This window comes from Gopherus flavomarginatus, chromosome 20 (genome assembly GCF_025201925.1).
Source record: "Gopherus flavomarginatus isolate rGopFla2 chromosome 20, rGopFla2.mat.asm, whole genome shotgun sequence".
NCBI lineage: Eukaryota > Metazoa > Chordata > Testudines > Testudinidae > Gopherus > Gopherus flavomarginatus.
The window spans coordinates 18,825,899-18,845,891 of NC_066636.1; the positions used below are offsets into that span (position 1 = coordinate 18,825,899).

The window sequence follows — 19,993 nt, forward strand, 5'->3', positions numbered from 1 at the left end:
ATGCATTTATTCTTTGCTCTGTGCCTTCAGATCTGATGGCTGGGTATGACCCACCTACTCTGTCTTTACTGTCGTGGCTCTGGTTTTGTGGCTTGTTGAGTCTTGTCAGCGTGGTCTCTAATGGTATTTTGTCCAACTGAGGGTGACATGGAATTATTTTGCTCTCTGGAAAAAGACAGCTGTTCCCTCCTGCTTATTCAGAGATCAGTAGACGGGAAGGCCAGAAGGGGCTGTTAGATCATCTCGTCTGACCTCCTGTATAGCACAAGCTAGAGAACTTCACCCAGTTAATGCTGGCTAGAGGCCAAGAGCCTGTATCTGACTAACACGTCCCTTCCAGAAAGGCAGCCAGATTGTGTTAGAAGACGAGGTGGGGGGAAGCAACTTAATCACTCTCGCTGGTCAAAGTTCGTGCCTGATTCCTAATCTGAATTTGTTTGGCTTTAACCGCCGGCCACTGGGCTTTGTTCTGCCTTTCTACACTAGAAGTTGTCGTAACACTCAGGGCAGAGCTGGGCTTCTCAACCAGCCCCGGGTGCCCCTCCCATCCAGCACTATGGGAGTGGAGCCCCCTGACACCTTGTTGTCACCCCCCACAGGTTAAACCCCTGTATCGTAGAGCAGCCTAACAGAACTAGGTAAGATGGCGCAATTCTCCGTCGCTCACACGGTCATTTACAGCAGCGCAAAACCAAGGTCAAATGTCGCCAACTTAATACGGCAACGTTTTTTGCACTAGTCCAAATGCTTCCACAGGCTGTAGAGCAATGAAAGACCGGGTCTGTCTGAGGAAGCTAGGCCAGAGGCAGTGCGACGGGCACTGGGTTGCGACTCAAAAGACCTGGGTTCTATAACCCGGCTCTGCCACTGACCTGCTGGGTGAGTCGTGTCCCAGTTCCGTGCCTCAGTTTCCCCATTTGCACAATGGAGATAATGATACCGACCTCCACTGTGAAGCCCTTTGAGACCTATGGATGAAAAGTGCTAGATCAGATTAGATGGACAGATGCCATTGGAGTCACCTTGAGCGGCTCGTGTCTGTATGGAACGCCGTACTTTGGTATGAATAAGAGGAAAGTTTTCTGACAAGTTTGAAGGGGAAGCCACAGGATGCATGGATCAGAGTCATTCAGGCTGGGATGATGCGCAAAGCAGCTGATGAGCTGGTGGCCAGGTTCCTGTTAAATTTAATCCAGTCCTTGGGGCAGCTTTGAAATTCCCAGGCACTGATTTTCTAGCCAATGCCTTTACTTAGACAGGAAGCTCTTTGGGGGAAGGACAGTCTATTCTATGTGCAGCGCCTAGCACTCCGGGGCCCTGCTCCATGACCAGGGATCCTAGGTGTTACTGTAGAAAAGTGGAACACCTTTGCTGGATCTCTCTGGTTCCTTCCCTTGCTACAGCCAGCCCAAATGGCATCAGCTGTTGTGTTGTGCAGAGACCAAGAATTCAGAGGCTTATGGAAACCCGAGTCCTGCCCTTAGAGGCACATAGGGTCAAATCCCACTTGGCCCTGAATCCAATCTCCCCTCCGCCCCCTGCAGCCGTGACAGCTTCAGCCCCACTCTGCGGCAAGCTACGTTATCTAAATCCATCGCTGAACAACTTCTTGGCTGGCCCTGGGGATTGAACCTGGGCCCTGCCTAGCTAAGCACATGAGTCTCCGGGGGTTCTCTGGACAAATTATTTGGTGGCCTCAGAGTGCGGCCACCAACTTGTTCCTAAAATACTTGATTAGCTTTAGCTTTATGCTCTGTGGTCTCCAGATGGGGGCAGGGCCCAACCCCTGCTGGCGGCCCCAGCAACCAACACCAAGGGGGTGCATTGCTGCCCTCCCCGCTCCCCCAGTCACAGCCCAGGAGCCTGTGTGGCTGCAAGAAAAGCCCCTGGTGGCCACATTTGAGAAATGCTGCTTTACAGCTTGAGCTAAAGAGCCTGGCCTGGAGCAGCCTCAGCGGATCAGGCACAGTGTGGGACGTGTAACGCCTCGCACGCTCCTCCGTGGCTGCAATTCGTGGGTTCAGTTCCCAGGCCTGTGCCTGGGCTGGGTGGATATGTGGCTGGGTGGAGAGGGGTGTATGTGTGTGTGTTGCTTTAGCTTCAGCTTAAGCTGTAGCCACTCCTGCTCTCTGAGCTCTGGAGGTCACTGGATCAATCCCCCGGTGCCTCCTCTAAGAGGTGGCATCACGCAAGCAGCCTGCTGTGTGCTGACCCAGGGGGGCAAGGCCCAGCCTTGTGTTGACCTAAGTGACTCCTGCAGCTAGTTACGGGGTTAAATTGCCCAGGGGCCGAGTGCCCACAGCTTCAATCAGTGGCTGGAACAAGGGGCGCTCAGGGCTGAGGATTAGGCCCTTCTGGGACTAATCCTGCCGGGGTGACCTGTCCCAAAGCCAGAGGAAACGCAGGGTGCTCAGGACCTCCTTGGCTAGCACCTTTCATGCGTTGCTGATGGACTCGGTAGGGGCGGTACCTGTGACTCTACGGGGTGGCATTAAAAGCGAAGTGCCCTTTGGGCTTCCCAGGTGATGTTAAGCGCCCTCCCAGTCTGGGGCAGGGCGAGGATTGTGCACACTGGGATGGGGTGTGTGCTCAGGAAATCTGTGTTCTACTGGAGCTTTGAGGGAGGGATAGACAGCCCCCCCCCCCAAGTTCTCCCCTGCACCTGCTTTGCCCAGGTGCAAATGACCCCCCAGGGGGCAAGGCTGGGTGAGGCCTGGGCCTGCGAAGTACCGAGGTGACTAAGTTCTGCAGGCAGCTGCAAGTCATGTGAAATCGAACACCCAGCCAGCACTGCTCCCTGCAGCCCCCCCCACTCCCTGGCCAGGCCCATATGCAAATCTGAGAAACCCTGCATGAAACTGGCAGCCCATATTTTCCAGTCGCCTGCCCGACTTCCTCAATCCAGCCAGCATAAAAAGAACTAGCAGGCGAGCAGAGCGGCAGCATCCCGGCTCTCATCTCTGCTCGGGGTCTCTTCGGGGCACGGCGAAGCGGTCGCTAACTTTGGTATCCGAGAGCAGCCACGATGTACAGGTGAGCCCCACTTTCCTCCTTAGCAGCAAAGGGGGATCTGACAGCTCTCCAGACATAGCCACCAGGGCTGCTGGGTCTGCTCGCTCCAAAGCTGGAGGGAGCACCCCATGTCTGTGGGGTACGATGCAGAAATTCTCCTGCCTGTGCCCTGTGGTGCAGATTACAGAGCTTTCCCTGGGGGGCAGAAGGGGTTTCATAGCCTCTGACAGTAGCTTTCGCTGCTCTCGGAATTGGTTCTTTGTTCGCTTTCGTTTCCTTCTCCCCCAAGCATCAGGACCAGCCAGCAGTTCAGCCCCAGCAGAGACCTGGGGATGTTTCAGAAGTTTGCTGCTGGGGCTGAACTTCCCCCAGGCCCAGGGGAACGGAAGCAGTTTGGAATCCCGGGTTGGTAGCCCGGCTTGTAAACCGAATGGGGAGTCTGGCTTGTTGTTAGTTTTATGGGAGCGCTTGGAGGCCTTCCTGGAGAGCCAGGGCTTCCACTGGGTTAGGTCCGGTGCATACTTGGAGTGAGAAACAGCCCCTGCCCTCAAGGGCTTCCACTCCGAATTCACCAGGCAGACACAAGATGAGAGAAGGGAAACTGAGGCACATACTTCCCTAGGGTTATGCTAGAGACAGAGCCCAGATGCTCAGCATCCAGTCCAGTGCTCCAGCCATTAGACCGCCCTGGTGGTCCCTGATTTCTGAAGAGGAGTTTAGTAAGCTGTTCCCAGCATGGGGAAGATGGGTGGTGGCAGAGTGGGGGGAGCCATCCGTTCATCCCTGGTCACTTGCACACTGGGTGCCAGGCGGGCTGGAGGGTGGACGCGGGCAGAGGGAGCTCAGGTGAGCGTGAAAGCGGTGGTAATGCTGGCTGTGACATGGGAGCTCAGGGCTTGATCCTGGGAGCTGCTGAGGGCAGGAGTGACCGTTGGGGGACCTACATTCCCTGGGACACATCCCTTCCCTACGCTGTCCTGAGTTTCCTAGGCTGGGAAACAGGGATAGCAGGCTTAAGGGGATCCCGGGCGGCCCAGTGGTTAGAGCAACTGGCTCGGCAGCCAGGACACCTGGGTTCTGTTTCCAGCAAGGCTGCTGACTTGCTACAAGACCTCAGGCCAGTCCGTGCCTCAGTTTCCCCATCTGTAAGGTGGCAAGAACGCTACCCACCTGTGGGAAATGCCTTGAAGCGGGGGCAGCTGAGGCAGCAATGAGCCGGGGTGGGTTTTATCCCGGGCTGGCCTTCGCCAGGCTGCGCAGTCGTGAAGCAGAGTTAACGAGCCCAGCCGGCTCACTCTGCATTCCTCCAAAATCTCCCCGGCATCTGCCAAAAGGCCCTAATGGGAACCAGCTGCTGAGGCTCATGTGACGACGGGGCAGTCCAGGGGCTGGGATCCGGCTGGTAAAGAAGAGCCTGGCTCACGCGGAGATTTTCATTGACCGGCCCCGTGTAAAACCCTCCCCCTGGCCAGGCTTTGCGTTTGTGGTCAGGGGAGCAGAGTGCTGCTGAGGGCTCCATGTCGACAGAATTCAGGAGCAAAGTCCTCGCTCTAGTCACAGAGCAGGCGCGGTGCGGGATGGGGCAGGGCCGGAGCCTGTCCCCCACCCCGCAGCAACGCTAGGCCCCAGCTACCTGCAGCCGCAGGGGTAACGCACGGGAGGGAATTGCTTGAGCTGCAGCTGGGATAGAACAGGGCAGTAACGCCTGCCGGTGGAATGACGCCCCCTCCTCTGTGGGTCATCCGCCGGGTGCAAACCCAAACTTTCAGCACCGCAGCCCCGACTTCCACCACTGGAGCTAAAAGGGCAGCTCTGGCAGCTGTAGTAGGTTGTTGTCCTCTATACGGACTGACCACTAGAGGGGGACCTGGCCCACTTTTTGCCATGTGTCGTGCATGCAGAGTGTGCAGTCTGTACAGTGCCAGGGGGATCTGTAGTGACCCAGTGCGGTTAGAGGTTGTCCGGGGTGGGGTGTGTGTCTCGCATCGCTTTAACCTCTCCAATGCTGCCCTCCTACATTGTCCTGCTCATGGCTTTCCCCTCCGCCCTCGCAGGATGTGGTGGATCAGCCTCCTAGCCCTGCTGCTGCCGGCAGTGAAGGCCAGCATGTACCCAGAGGAGGCACTGGATTCCCAGTGGGAGCTATGGAAGAAAACCTACCACAAACAATACAACGGCAAGGTACCCGGGCAGGGAGTCTGGCAGCTCCATGTGGGACAGGATGCTTTGGGGACTGGGCTTCAGCACAGCTGTGGGGCTGAACGCTCGGCAGGCAGGGCCCAAAAGCAGCAGCCGTACTGCTAGCGCACACAGAGCCAAGGTCTGTCTGTCTCTGCTAAAGATCGTGGGCCTTGTTCACCCTCCTGTGGTCGCTGCGGAGACCTGCCATGTCAGGGGGACCGGTAGCACTTTACCCCCACTCTGCCCCAGCGTCAATGGGTGTGGAGAGTCCCCTGCAGCCAGAGCACTGAGGTTTATTGAAAATGAGGCAGCTGGTTTTCGAGTGGCTTATCGAGTGCTTTGGGGCTGGAAAGGCACCTAGCACTGGCAATGAGACTCCACTTCCCCAGAGGGGTAGGGAGTGGAGGAATTAGTGTTATGGGCAGAGCAGGTCTTGTGGGGCTAGAAGTTCAGTGGCAGAGGGGCTATGCGAGACCCCTGAAGGAGGGCAGGACCTAGCAATGGGGAAAGGCCGAGCAGCTGTATGACCCTGGAGGAATGTAGGACTAGAGCTTAAGGCTAGACAAGACTCACTAAGCCTGATCTCCTGCATAAGAGGTCCCCAGTTATCCCCTGCATGAGGCACGTCCAGGATTTGAACCTTGGCCTGCTGGCACAGAAGGCAAGGGCTGTCTGCGGCACCCCCCAGCCACTTATTAGAATCATAGAATATCAGGGTTGGAAGGGACCTCAGGAGGTTCTAGTCCAACCCCCTGCTCAAAGGAGGACCAATCCCCTGACAGATTTTTGCCCCAGATCCCTAAATGGCCCCCTCAAGGATTGAACTCACAACCCTGGGTTTAGGAGGCCAGTGCTCAAACCACTGAGCTGTCCCCTGCTCCAGGGAAAAGGGACCCCGTTATTGCTTTGGCCAGCCTGGGGAATTCTAATGAAGCTTTAAAGAATCATGTGCCGCCAGGGTGTTGTATGGATGTTGACTGGCTCTTACGGACTGGGATTGAGGCGGTCAGGTCTAGTGGGTGGAGCAGGGGTACAGGTTGGGAAGCAAAGCCAAGGGTCGGCACCAGAGTCAACTGCCAGTTCCCAGAGCCAGGGATCAAGCCAGAGGGAGAACCAGCAATAGAAGCAGAGGGTCAGAGCCGAGGTCAGGTGCCAAGGGTCACACCAGTCAGGTGCAGAAGTCCAGGCCAGGGTTGGAGGCAGGACTGGTTACTGGAGGCCAGCAGCACAGTGGGAACAGGAGCAGCGAAGCTGGGGGTGAGGCAGGAGCAGAGCAGGAACAGGACTGGGGGCGGGGGCCAGGCACAAACAGGGTCAGACGCAGCCACAACAGGAAACCACCTGGTTCCTCAGACAAACTTCCTATTTCTCCTCCTTAAATAGCATAGCTGGACCAATTGGTGTAGTGGGGTGATCCTCCAATCACAGCTCCTGGGGGTGGTGTCTGGGTTGGGGCTATAGCCCTGATGGCTTCTCAGCCCAGTGGGCTTCAGTAGCCATTGGGTGGCAGGTGTCTGGGAACTCCCAGGCCTGGGTTCAAGACCCGGGACGTCACCTTGCCTATCCCAGGGCAATATGGGAGGCCCTATTCCAGTGCTCTCGATCTCTGTGTTGCATTGGGACAGCAATAACTCTCACCCCCACCACGTGGGCTCCAGACTCTGCTGCAGCTCCCAAGCTAGCGCCGGTGGGAGCCCAAGCAGGGTCCGGCCCTTGGTGTCCAATCGCCCGGTGTGTTTCCATTCCTGAATCCTCCTTGCCTCGCAGATGGACGAGCTCTCACGCCGGCTGATCTGGGAGAAGAACCTCAAGTACATCACCACCCACAACCTGGAGTTCTCTCTGGGCACCCACACCTATGAACTGGCCATGAACCACCTGGGGGACATGGTAGGTGGATGACATGCCAGGGTATTTCCAGATCATCTGTGAATTATCCCCAGGCGCTGCAGTAATGTTACCCTCTGTCCCACGATCATCGCCGGGGTGTTCGGTTTAGGGTGACCAGGCATCTGGTTTTCGACTGGAACGCCTGATTGAAAAAGGACCCTGGCGGCTCTGGTCAATGACTGGGCCGTTAAGTCTGGTCAGTGGTGCTGCGGGATCTAAGGCACTGTGCCGCATCCCAGAAGCGGCCAACAGGTCCAGCTCCTGTGGGGGACGACACAGGGCTCTGCACACTGCCCTCACCCCAAGCCTGCACCCTCTCCCAGATCCCAACTGCCCGCCCCAGCCCCCTCCCACACCCTGATCCCCTCATCTCTGGCTCCACCCCAGATCCAGCACCCCCACTTACAGCTCTCCCCCCTGCTCCAGGCCAGTGAAGGTGCTGCGGTGGTACACACGCTAACAGTGGGGAAGGCGTCCGAGCGCAGGTCTTTGTTCCTATCCTGGGTCTGTCTGTTCACAGAGTCTGGCTGCCAGACCCTAGTGGCACAACCTGCTTCCACGCCTGAATGCTTTGCCTCCTGGGTCCGTGCCGCACCAGCTTAAACACTCTCTGTTCATGGCTGGGCAAGAGAGGGAAATTCTCTCTCTAGGCAGAAGCTCATTTTCCTCTCCACCCAGGGCGGGTGCCAGCCCGGCAGGTTTAGCCACGCTAAAGTTCTCCTCCACCATGCAATTCCCCAGGCAGTGCCTTTGGGTCACTGCCCCTCCCGCCCTGGGCCATGCATGGCAGCTCTGGCCTAACGGTGACTACGAAATGTCCACCAGCGCCCGGCTTTGCCTAACGTCTGCCTCTCCCTCCGTAGACCAGTGAGGAGGTGGTGCAGAAGATGACGGGGCTGAAGGTCCCTCCGTCGCGTGGGCCCAGCAATGACACGGTCTACGTTCCTGACTGGGAGGAGAAGGTGCCGGACTCGGTGGACTGGAGGAAGAAGGGCTACGTGACGCCCGTGAAGAACCAGGTAAGCGGTGCTGTTCTCAGAGTTCGGTACTTCCTTGTCGACTCTGGTTGAACCGTATGGCTGCCCTACATTGCACTGCACTTGTTGGCTGGGACTTTTCAAGGCCAGCTTGGAGAGCCAGTGGCTGGAGTCTGGGCTCAGTTCCACGGAGGTGGAGTGGCTCCGGATTTACACCAGGGTGACCAAGATCTGACTCTGACTCCTGTGAGAGCCTTACATTTCAGTGGGAGGAATAACCACAAACGCTGGCTGCTTTCTGCTCTCCCTCTCCGCTGCTCCTGCTCCTCGGGCTAGGAACAGCCTCTCACTTCTGACCATCTCCCCTCCTGTTCATCAGGGTCAGTGCGGCTCCTGCTGGGCTTTCAGCTCCGTCGGGGCCTTGGAGGGGCAGCTCAAGCGGCAGACAGGAAAGCTGCAGGGTCTCAGCCCGCAGAACCTGGTCGACTGCGTGACCAACAATGACGGCTGCGGGGGCGGCTACATGACCAACGCCTTCGAGTATGTGAAGGAGAACAGGGGCATCGACTCGGAGGACTCTTACCCCTACATCGGCCAGGTCAGTGCCTATGAACCTGGGGACAGAGATGAGAGCAGCTAGGGGTGGAGCGGGGGATTATAGTGATGCACCAGCCCAGGCGTGAGGTCTGCTCCCCATGACACCGAGGGCAGTGCAGCCGCTAACACCTCGGAGTAGAATTTTGCAAGGCTGGGTGAGAAGGACTCGCACCTTCTTGCCCAGAGGATGGCAGTGAGTGGAGCTGGCTTGATCCAGCCCAGATACGGGGTAGTCACTAGATGGTGACTCTAGTGACCGTTGATTTCCTGCTGCCCCCTTGCTGCTGCTGGGGAAGTAACCTGAGCCAGCCCTGCCCTGTTGAGATGTCTCCCGCTCCCTGCCTGTTTGTGTAACTGCCCATCTGCTCTGTGTCTCCTGCAGACACCTGATGCAGGGAGCTGTGCCATGATATAAGAGCTCCTGAGATGGGGCAGGGCTCCTCACCAGACTGGGGCAGAACTTCCAGGACACCTAGTTTACTCCAGGAAAAATGCAGTTTTGGTTGAGGCGAAATGAGCCCCGATTTTGACATGAATCCTTTCAGCCAGTCACCAAGAAGAGGCGCCGGTGGGGATGGTGGTCCCTTTATAACTTCTAGCCCTGCCAGGGCACTTCCTTGGCAGGCGGGAGCCCCTGGTTCCAGGTTCGGCTCCCCTGAACAGACCCAGCCCTGATTGCTTTGATGCATCAAAAACACCAGAAAAATATCAATTTGGTTCAACCTGACATGAATAATCAGTTATTTGCCCAGCTCGACTCACAACTGAGCCTCCTGGATATCCAGCAGCCCTGATACTAATCCCCCTGCGGCCCAGCTGTTCCCCACCCTGGTTCTCAACCTGTCACTCCTAACTCCCATGCTACCTGGCGGTTCCTTTGCAGCCAGCTCCCAGGCTACTGCTGCTGCTACTTCTTCCTGAGCAGGCCCCCTCTGGTCACACTACCCTTTTCTGTGCTGGAGAGATTGTGGGCTGGATGTTGCACTAACAGTTCACACAGTGCCCAGGAATGAACCAGCAGCTTCGTTACAGAGCTAGCAACTTTCTCCAGTGCGCCCAGCTGCTGCGCAGTGACCCAGTCCCCATGCCCCTGCAGGGCAGTTCTCACGTAAAACCCGGGATGGGTTCTGCAGGTGTCCTTGTCTCCCTGGGACAGTTGTTCCAAACTCCTCACCAGGATGACGGAGTAGGATGTTTTCCTGGGATATCAGGGGCATAAAGCAACCCCCCTCCCCCCGGTATTTTGCCCTTGCCCGGCTCTAATCACAAGAGCAGGCTGGGAAATTCTATTTATTTTTCCCCAGCACAAAATTTGGATGAAATTGAAAATGTTTTTGTTTTGCACAAAGTTTTCTGAGTTTTTATTGGAAACCAAAATTTTAACATGTTGGGTGTTTTTGGTTTTTTTTGCAGTCAGAAACAGAAAAATGTCGGTCGGTTCTCTCAAACTGGCCAGACCTTTTCAGTTTTGGTTGGGGAGGGAAAGTTTTTTTTCGATAAAACTTAGAAAAAAATCATCAGAATCCCCTGGAAATTTCCAAGTCGACAAAACAGCCAGTTTCCATCCCCCCAAACCTCCTTTGACGTGGAATTGCAACCTGCTCTATCTGCTGCTCTCTCTGCCCCCTGCAGGATGAAAGCTGCATGTACAGCCCTACTGGAAAAGCTGCCAAGTGTCGCGGGTACAAGGAAATCCCAGAAGGGAATGAGAAGGCCTTGAAGAGAGCTGTGGCCAGGGTGGGGCCTGTATCTGTGGGCATTGATGCCAGCCTGTCCTCCTTCCAATTCTACAGCAGAGGTAGGAAGAGTGGAACCTTATGAGCCCCAGGTGATGGCCTGGGCATTGCCCATAGGGTGGGGATCTCCTCCACCTTGGCTTTTGCTGGTGGAACGGGGTCTCAGGTACGTTGGGCATCGAGGGGAGGGTCAGACTCCACTCTTCGCATTTCATCCCACTCAATCATCATCACACTTTCCACCCTCTGCTGTGTAATGCCACAGAAATGCAGCCACCTCTAGGGTGGAAGGCAGCCACTGAGCAGACAGAGGAGGAGGAGAAATTTTGACCAAGGGCTTCCCTTGATCTAATGCGAAGTGCCAGCAGTTCTTTAACGCACAGACAGGAGCTGGGTTCTGGGATACCTTCTCCCACACAGTGAGTTGTGTGTATTGTGCCACCTTTTATGCTAATGATGATTCCCTGGACAGGGTGTGTGTTTGAAGGCTTGCATGGCCAAGCTGCCTGCAGGGTGAGGATCCTGATTTACAATGGGCTGATTCGTAACAATCAGCGTTAACAACTAAGGACACTTTGCATTGATTGTCATGCTTTGCATGAACAGCTCATGAAATTTAAAAGATGGCCAAATTTGAAACGGATTAAAAGGAAATAAATTCCTAGCTTCCAAGGCCAGAAGGGACCATGGTGATTTATCCAACAAGGGTAGTCGACAGACGGATTGTGGGCCAAATCTGGACTGCCGGACACTTTTGAATGGACCCCCAAATCTTTTTATTTACTGATTACTGTTTTCTGTGGAGTCTGGACGTTTAACTACCACCTTGATCAAGACATTCAGACTTTGGCAAAAAAATAACTGATTGCCTCTGATAGTCTGACCTCCTGTATAACACAAGCCGTGGGACTTCCCTGAATTAACTCCTGCTGGGCTGTTTCACTAAGACAGGCCGTCTAGCTCAATCTTGACTGTAAAATTGCTTGTGAGAGGGAATCCCCCGTGCACCTCGGTAAATTGTTTCAGCGGTTAATTACCCTCACTGTTAACAACTTGCACTTCATTTCCAGTCTTTTCCACACCGAGTGTAATTGGGCTGCGGGACTCATTGCCACAGGAAGGCATTGAGACCAAGAACTTAACAAGATCCAAAAGGAGATGAGACCTTTATGTAGATAACACGCACAGCCAGAGTTGTCGCCATTCACTCTCACCGTTTTTGGAAGGGATATTAAACCTTGTGCTTCAGGATTTAATAATAATAATAACAGGCATTAGATAAGAGCTAGGGTAGATCTCAAAGTGCTTTGCCAAGGAGGTCAGTATCATTATCCTTATTGTACAGATGGGGAAACTGAGGCACAGAGAGGGGGATGGGTTTAAGCCTAGCTCTAGCTTTTAGAGGCCAGGATGAGATCTAACATGACAGGAAGATTATCCCACATCTGCCTGCTGTGGGGTTCTTGCGCTTTCCTCAGATGCGCTATTGGAGATGAGATTCTGGGCTAGCTGGGTCGTGGGGCTGGTCCAGTCTGGTGATTCCTCTGTCCTAAAGTGCTGTTATACCCGCGAGTGACTCCCGCCTTCCATCCCCCAGGTGTGTACTACGATGAAAGCTGCAACGCGGAGAACATCAACCACGCGGTGCTGGCTGTGGGATACGGCACGCAGAAGGGCAGCAAGCACTGGATCATCAAGAACAGGTAATCCAATGCCAGCCAGTGCCTTCTAAGGGCACCTGCCTCCGAATGCAGCCGCAGCCTCTGCCAGGAGCCCCGTGGTGAGGAAAGGTGGCACTGGGCCAGGGTGATCTTACAGAGCTAGGGAAGAGCCAGTGAATCCCGGCAGAGCTTTTCACTCCCTCTCCTTTCTCTCCGCAGCTGGGGAGAGGAATGGGGCAACAAGGGTTATATCCTGATGGCCCGGAACATGAACAACGCCTGCGGCATCGCCAACCTGGCCAGCTTCCCCAAGATGTGAGCCCGCCGCCCCGAGCACTGTTCCAAAGAAGCAGCTGGATTCCTGAGCTGGCATCGTGGAATATCTGCATCTCTGACTCGGCGTCCGTGGCTGTCTCCTCCTTGGCTTCTGTACTAGCCTTTCGTGCTTGCCATTTTTTATACTCTGCCCTTCTCCTCTTTTGATTTGCAAAGTCAGACGTGGGCTCGTCCCTATTCTAGGAGCTTCTGTCCCCCCCAAAAAACAGCAGCAAACAAACATAGGCATCTCCCTCCCCCTGGGATATGTGGGTGAAAGAATCAGCATCTGCAGACAACAGACGCCGTTGTGGGGATTAGAACTCTTGTCCCACAGCTCTGGAGGAGCAGGTCTCTACCCATATGAGCTGTGGAACTCTAGCCACCGTGTCTCCTAAATCCTGAATCTGCTCCATGGCCCCAGCGTCCCTCATTCATATGCACCAGTCCGTTACAGCCTGTGTGATGCACGCCCTGCTGCTGAGTTCTGTCCTGTCCCACGCCCCCACTGTAGGGACAGACAGACACACGGCTGAGAGGGGAATTGAGTAACCCAGATTCTGAAACCTTGGGATGCAGCAGCAAAAGGAGGGAGGTGGCCTGGATTCCACCTCCTGGTGGGGTTCTGCAGGTGGCTTCATGTTCGCCCTGTCCTTGCACTACTGGAGACGTTGCCTCTCTGGGGTTGGAAGGGGAGGATGCTTTGCCTGTGTTCTGGCAATATGGCAGCACCTGTGCCCACTCCATATCCCGTGCACACTTGCAGCCCTACTCCGGTGTGACAGGTTCTGGTGAGAATGACGTGATTTTATTTTTAAATAAACCCAGTTGGGAATAACCCGTCCCTTGCTTGGGGTTTGCTCTGTATTCCGGCTGAATGGTCACTGGGGCACTGATTCAACGTTGCCAATAGCATCTACAAACACAGACCTCCTCCTGGTCTGGTGTCAGGTTGGGCGGCGTGAGGAGACATCCCGGCCCTGTTCGTTGCTTCCCTGTCCTGTTGTTAAGCCTAGACCAGGATTCCCTTGAGCCTCTCGTTGGAGGAGCTCAATGCTCTTTGAAAGCATTACGAATACATGGTAGTCCCTTTCGCCCGATGAGGCGGCTAAAACAGCTGCTCAAAAACTTTGCATCCAAACTGCACGTGGAAAATTGGATGTTTGACAAAATGAAATATTTTGCAGAGTCTTTGCCTGCTTCCCATGGAAAGCTTTGATGTTTTTCATCAAGCAAAAACAAATGCCTAAAAATGGAACAATATAGATTCTGACCGCTGCTGCCTGCCTCAAGGAACTCAACTCCCATACGTGCCCTCTCTCCTCTGTGGGGCCGGCTCCTTAACTGGACTGCATCTCCCATGATGCACCTTGGCCATGGGACTCCTACAATACCCAGCCTCACCACTCCAAGAGGGGAGATTATGATGCATTATGGGATATGTAGTCTGAGCAAGGAGTCAGCCTATAGAGGAGAGTGGCTGCAGGAGGCATCTGAGCTACAGCTCCCATGAGGCTCCATGGAAGCATTTCCAAATTGAACTATTTTGCCTTTTGATTTTTTTTCAGTGAAACTGTTCAAATTGTCCATGGGGAGGGGAGAAACCATTTTCTCATCAGCTCTAGTGGGTAAAGATTATCCCAATGTTACAGACACAGAAGAGCCAGATGTGATAACACTGAGCAGCCCAGCATGAGAGCTGGAGAGAACCACAGGGTCAGTCTGCAGCCAGCAGCCTCCATAACAAGTCCCTTCGTGCTCGTGACAGGCCAGTCTCTTCCGTGTGGGACACGACGTCTACTGGGCTTGCTTCACCCATTGGTGCAATGCAGCCACCTGTGGGGTGACCCTTTGGTAGCATCCGAGGGCTGATCACAAGGCGAGAGGGCTACAGCTCTAGCAAACGGGTTTGCATTGGGTTGTTTCACTGACAAAGCTGCAGACCAGGGCCCCACTGATGAGAGAAGGGGCAATCCAGACAGCCCAGGGCAACAGAGAGAGAATCATTGCACCAAATGCAACCCCTTCCCCGACTCTTCACACTTACAAGTAAGCAGCTAAAACTCCATTGTAAGCAAGACATGAGAACTAATTCTTCTCTATGCAGCCCTGCTATGGCCTCCACTGGAGAAGTGCGCACAGTTCTGGGCACCACACTTTGGGAAAGATGTGGACAAACTGGAGAAAGTCTAGAGGAAAGCAACAAAAATGATTGAAGGTCAAGAACACCTGACCTAGGAGGAAAGCTTGGAAAAAATTGGGTTTGTCTAGTCTGGAAAAGAGATAACTGAGAGGGGACATGAGAACAGTTTTCAAGTACATTAAAGGTTCTTCCAAAGAGGAGGGTGAACAATTGTTCTTGATAACCTCTGAGGACACACAAGAAACAATGGGCTTAAATTGCAGCAAGGGCAGTTTAGGTTGGACATTAGGAAAAACTCCCTAACTGTCAGGGTAGTTAGGCACTGGAACAAATTGCCTAGGGAGGTTGGGGAAGCTCTGTCACTGGAGATTTTTAAGAGCAGGTTAGACAAACACCTGTCGGGGATAGTCTAGATAATACTTAGTTCTGCCATGCATGCAGGGGACAGGACTAGATGACCTCTCGAGGTACCTTCCAGTCCTACACTTCTATGATTCTATCTTGTAATGCTGTGTGATGGGTTGCCTCCCGCCCCAGGGTGCCACCTGATGTACTCGGGTACCACTGAGCCTGTCTGTTCCACCACCTTGGGCTCCCTTACACTGTCGTGTTGAGCCAGGCCCTCAAGCTTCCTTCAGTACACACACAGATAGGGACGCACCCAGCTGCAGAAAGACACAGACACTGAAACCAGCTCTGTGTGGGAAGACTCAGCCAGGGAAATGCCCAGCACTTAAGTGAACACCCCCGCTGGAGTGTAAACCCAAAATGGTACTGGCTTGCGCTGTACAGAGAACTATACAGCGTAAGCGCATGGAAATTCGCGTCCTCCTTCAGTGTGGAGAAAGATAGTCACAGCTTTGTGCTTCCCGGTTATAGGATTCCACAGACTGTTCTTAGAGAAAACAAGCAAGTTTATTAGCTACAAAATGTTAAGTGATTATAAGGGGTAGCAAACATATCAAAGCAGTTTACCTAGCAAATGAAATCAATGCACAAGCCAAGCTTAATATATTAAAGAAACTGGTTATAACGAGCAATTTCTCACCCTAAATGTTGTGTTAGGCAGATTGCAGAGGTTCTTGCTTGCAGCTTGAAACTCCAGGTATTTCTTTCACAGCCCAGACACCCTCTCGCCTGGTTTCAGTCTCTTCCCAACATAAGAATGTAAGATTGGCCCTACTGGGTCAGACCAAAGGTCCATCTAGCCCAGTGTCCTGTCTTCCGACAGTGGTCAGTGCCAGGTGCCCCAGAGGGAATGAACAGAACAGGTGATCATCAAGTGATCCATCCCCTGTCGCCCATTCCCAGCTTCTGGCAGAGGCTAGGGACAGCATCCCTGCCCATCCTGGCTAATAGCCATTGATGGACCTATCCGCCATGAACTTATCTAGTTCTTTTTTGAACCCTGTTATGGGCTTGGCCTTCACACCATCCTCTGGCAAGGAGTTCCACAGGTTGACTGTGTCTTTGTCCTTTGTTTCTTAGTTGTTTTCAGCAGTCATCCTGGCTGGGGATTCAGTGAAGAATAAACACTGATTTAAAGTCACACCCCTGCATTAAATAGGTTTTGCATATGGCATGAATCCTTTGTTTTCCAGTGTGGTTGTCTCCCCCCACCCCCACCCAGAGGAAAAATACTGGTATTCTATAATGGATGACTTGATCATGTGACCCTGCAGCCATAACTCAAAGTCTATATGCAGCATCCACAGGAAGGCTTTTCATGAAGGTGGGAGATCAGCATCTTCAAAGACCTATTGTCTTTCCTCATGGCCCATCCGGACTGATTGAATTCTGTCTGGTGGGCGTTTCCCAGGTGTAAATCCATTTGTAATTGAGACATAGTCAATATTCCTAACTTCAGATACAGAAACAATACATGTCTGCAAATAGGATAATCCTATTCAGCAAATCATAACCTTTCCAATGATCCCTCACATGCCTTATCCTGTACAACATATATCACAGTTATGCTATAATATTATAACACTATTTCTAGGAAGCATACAGGGCATACGTCGCAGGCTGCATGCGCCCAGCTGGCAGGGGGAAGTGATAATCAGACCCGGTAAACTGAGCCTGGCATGTGCATTATTTTTGGTTCCTCTTTCTGGTTGGGTGCGGAACAGCTGTGTGTATTTTTGCACTTTGTGTGAAATGAGGTTGAAAGCAGATGGGGGTGGGGAGGGAGAGAAGTTTTGGCAGAAGCAGAACTAGGTGCCCAGTACACCAGGTCTGAACAGAGCTCAGGCGCTGGTTGTCCAGTGGTCTGTCGTCACTGGTCGCTGGTTTTACTGTGACCTGCATTTCCTGCTGAGCAACGTGCGGCTCAGCCCCCACTGCTTAATTTGTGCCTTGCACCTCATGTTCCCAGGATTGTCAACTGCAAGCATTTAAAAATCGTGACGGGCCCCCACCCACAAATAATGGTTGCATTAAAAAAATAAATCTTGATTTTTTTTAAATACCTCACGTTTTGGACACTTTTAAAACTTGTTTTTCTGTTTTTGTATCGTTAAGGGGCCATACCTTCAAGCTTTTCGCTGCAACCACAAAGGGCTTGAAACTGGTTTTTTTTGGCTTGTTAAATGAGAGCTGCGCGTCTTGTGGGAATCCCATGTCTCCAGAAGCTGGGCTTAAAAGCACCAAATATTGCGAGACCTGTGACAAAAAACCATGAGAGTTGGTGCCACTGCGTTGGACACGTTCCCGCTGCCATGTCTTGATGCAAAGACTCGTCCTTTGGGGCAAACTCCAGGAAAGGCAGTTTGATCTCTTCCCAAGCGCACTATGGAAGCCACAGGGCCTAATCAAATACTTTAATTTCATAGTTACATCAACAACACAATGGATGAAACTGGAATTCCGTGTCTGCAAAACCCCAGCTGCCACATCTGTCTTCAGGTCCTACTTTCTCTTAGGGCTTGTCTACGCTACCGCTTAAATTGATGAAAGTTATATTGCTCAGGGGTCTGAAAGAAACGCGTCCCCCTTAAAGCGGTGTCTACACCACAGGAGACGCTCTCTGGCCGACATAACTTCCACCTCTCGTTGAGGGGGAGTAATTACCTCTACTGTTACCAGATGCGCTACACTGGTGCGGCCGCATTGATGCAGCAGTGCCGATTTAGAAGTGAAAACAATCCCTTAGGGACTTGCAGGGCCCAGCAGAGGGTGCTACATCACACGATATACTTGCAAACCCAGAGCCCATTTTTTCAGCTCCTGAAATGTCAGCAGAACTTTCCCAGGAGATCTTCTGACCTCATTTCCAGCTGTATTAGAACAGGGGGAGCTTCATGTTGTGGTTGAAGGCTAGCTGCACCTCTGACCCCTCCTCTGGCCTTTCTGAGAGCGTCTTACCCGCACCCAGACTTTTTTTGGGATGGAATCCTGCAGTTTTCCCACTCTTAGACCAGACCCTGTGCTGCAGCACTCTGTATGTCGACTGTGCTCACCCCAGCAAGTCCAACTGGGGTCGGGGTCGAGTGGTTCTTCCCGGCGGGAGCTGTCATGTAAATAACCAGACAGCCTTCCAAAATGAAGTGTTGGCTAATGTTCACAATAGGAACAAAGCAGAGTGTAAGAGAGCAGGATTTAAATCCAGCCAAAGGCTTCCAGGCATGCCAGGGGCCACAGAGATGTGCTAGCCGCCAGCCACGTCTGGGAGCGGCATGGGGCCACTGCGTGCAGGCAGCCTGCCTGAGTCACCCGCTGCGCCGTGGGACTTTTAGAGGCTCGGAGTTGGAGATCGCTGCCTGTGATTTATTTTTGCAGAGCTCCCCTTGAGCTGGGGCCCTGGGCTGCAGCCCCGAAAGCCCCTGCCTTAGTCCGACCCTGCTCCTGAGACCCCCTCAAAGAGAGGGAGAGGAGAGAGGGCCCTGCAGAAATGGCTGTGGTCATAAGGGGGCACCTGGGCAAACAGACACCTATACAAAACTCTATACTGCTCCAACTTCCCAGTCACTCCGAACTCTCTGGGTTCCACTCCTCCTGTCCTTGAGATGCCTTTTAAATCGAGCCAAAGTTCGTTTGTTGTGTTTTCTGAGCTAGGTTACACTGAGTCACGGTAGCAACATTAGTGTCAGTCGTCCTGGGTGTTTATGAGCGGCTGGTATCTGGGCTACAGTCTGCCTGTCTTTCCTGATCATACAGTTAATGCATCAATTCAGTACCTGCCCGTGCCTATGGCAAACGTTTCAGTGACCAGGTCACATACGGTATTCATAAAGTATTTCATTTCCCCCTTGCCTGTCACTGCACCTCCAGGATTCTTCGCCACACCCTCCTTCTCAGGCCTGCATTGAGGGGGGTCTCCTTTCCCCCATCCTAAGAGGGGAGTGGGAGCTTCAGAGGCTCATCATCCCCCATCTCCCTCTTCCCAGGACTGGTGTTGCAAGGGGTGTAGCGGGGATCAGACTGATTCACAGGTGTGGAGTGGGTCGGAGGGAGCGGAGATATCTGCATTGCTGGGCTCATTCTGCTCCATCTCCGCGTCACCTCTCCAAAAACTCTGGAGAGGTGGGATGAGAACTCTGCCTGCCTCCCGCAGCAGCGCTGATTGGCTGCTCTTCCGCTGGAGGTGGAGCAGCCAGGAAAGGCAGCCAATCAGAAGGAGGGGGGGTCTCACTCTCTTCTCCAAAGCAGGGCTGAAATGCATGAGAGTGTTGGAGTTTCTCGTGTCATCTTGAGACTGGCACCAGCCAAAATCCCGTGAATGGTGATGGAAATCGTGAGATCTGGCAGAAATTCATTGTTGCATCAAGCCCATAACTTCTGGTGAAGCTAGAGCACGTCTTACATCCAGTCTGGATTTAAAGACCGCAGGTGCTAGAGAATCTGCCACATCTCAAATTGAGTTGTTCGAACAGTTAATTCCTCTGGCTGCTAAAAAAAAATTGTGCCTTATTTCTAGGCTTGGCAGAACTTGATTTTTATTTTAATTTGGATGGATGCTATCAATGTTTATTTTTATTTTTTTTCTATTTTTATCAGTTAATTTTTCACAGCTGTGCAAAATTAAGAGGTGTAAGCATTTTTTAAATGGATTTACATGTTCCCAGTTGCAAGACATAGTGGGAGGCTCAGATAGAAATTATTTAATGACAGTCAATGTTGAGATTCATGAAGTTGAAGGTTTATAATGGTTAAAACACAAATTTTCAACATCCAATGTCAAAATATATAAAGTAAATCTTCAGTCAAAATGTGTCAAGTATCAGAGGGTAGTCGTGTTAGTCTGGATCTGTAAAAGCAGCAAAGAGTTCTGTGGCACCTTATAGACTAACAAACGTATTACTTTGCCTGTCTGTAAATATTATGGATGGCAATATATTTTTTTTAAACCATTTGTGTGTGCACGGTGAAATTGGCATTTAGTAGCATTTACCAATAAACATCTCAGGGCCGGCTTTAGGTCGATTCCCCTGAATCGGGCCCCGTGCCTAAGAGGGCCCCATGTCCTACGGAAGAGCACCT

The 19,993-nt window shown here is 52.8% G+C and overlaps 1 protein-coding gene across 1 annotated transcript; it reads left to right on the forward strand.

Annotated features, from left to right (window-relative positions):
* The first annotated feature begins 2,876 nt into the window (after positions 1–2,876).
* Positions 2,877–13,212, forward strand: CTSK (cathepsin K). The gene is made up of 8 exons (XM_050929781.1): positions 2,877–3,033; positions 5,067–5,193; positions 6,961–7,083; positions 7,947–8,102; positions 8,440–8,658; positions 10,290–10,455; positions 11,991–12,096; positions 12,274–13,212. Exons 1-8 carry the CDS (start codon positions 3,026–3,028, stop codon positions 12,371–12,373), a joined length of 1,005 nt encoding a protein of 334 aa, XP_050785738.1. The 5' UTR covers positions 2,877–3,025; the 3' UTR covers positions 12,374–13,212.
* The last annotated feature ends 6,781 nt before the right edge of the window (positions 13,213–19,993 follow it).

What these genes read in the sequence shown, in the direction of transcription:
- CTSK (XM_050929781.1), top strand. An exon ending in TGAACCACCTGGGGGACATG is followed by an intron (nt 7,084 to 7,946) that starts GTAGGTGGATGA and finishes CTCCCTCCGTAG; the next exon opens with ACCAGTGAGGAGGTGGTGCA. An exon ending in CACTGGATCATCAAGAACAG is followed by an intron (nt 12,097 to 12,273) that starts GTAATCCAATGC and finishes TTCTCTCCGCAG; the next exon opens with CTGGGGAGAGGAATGGGGCA.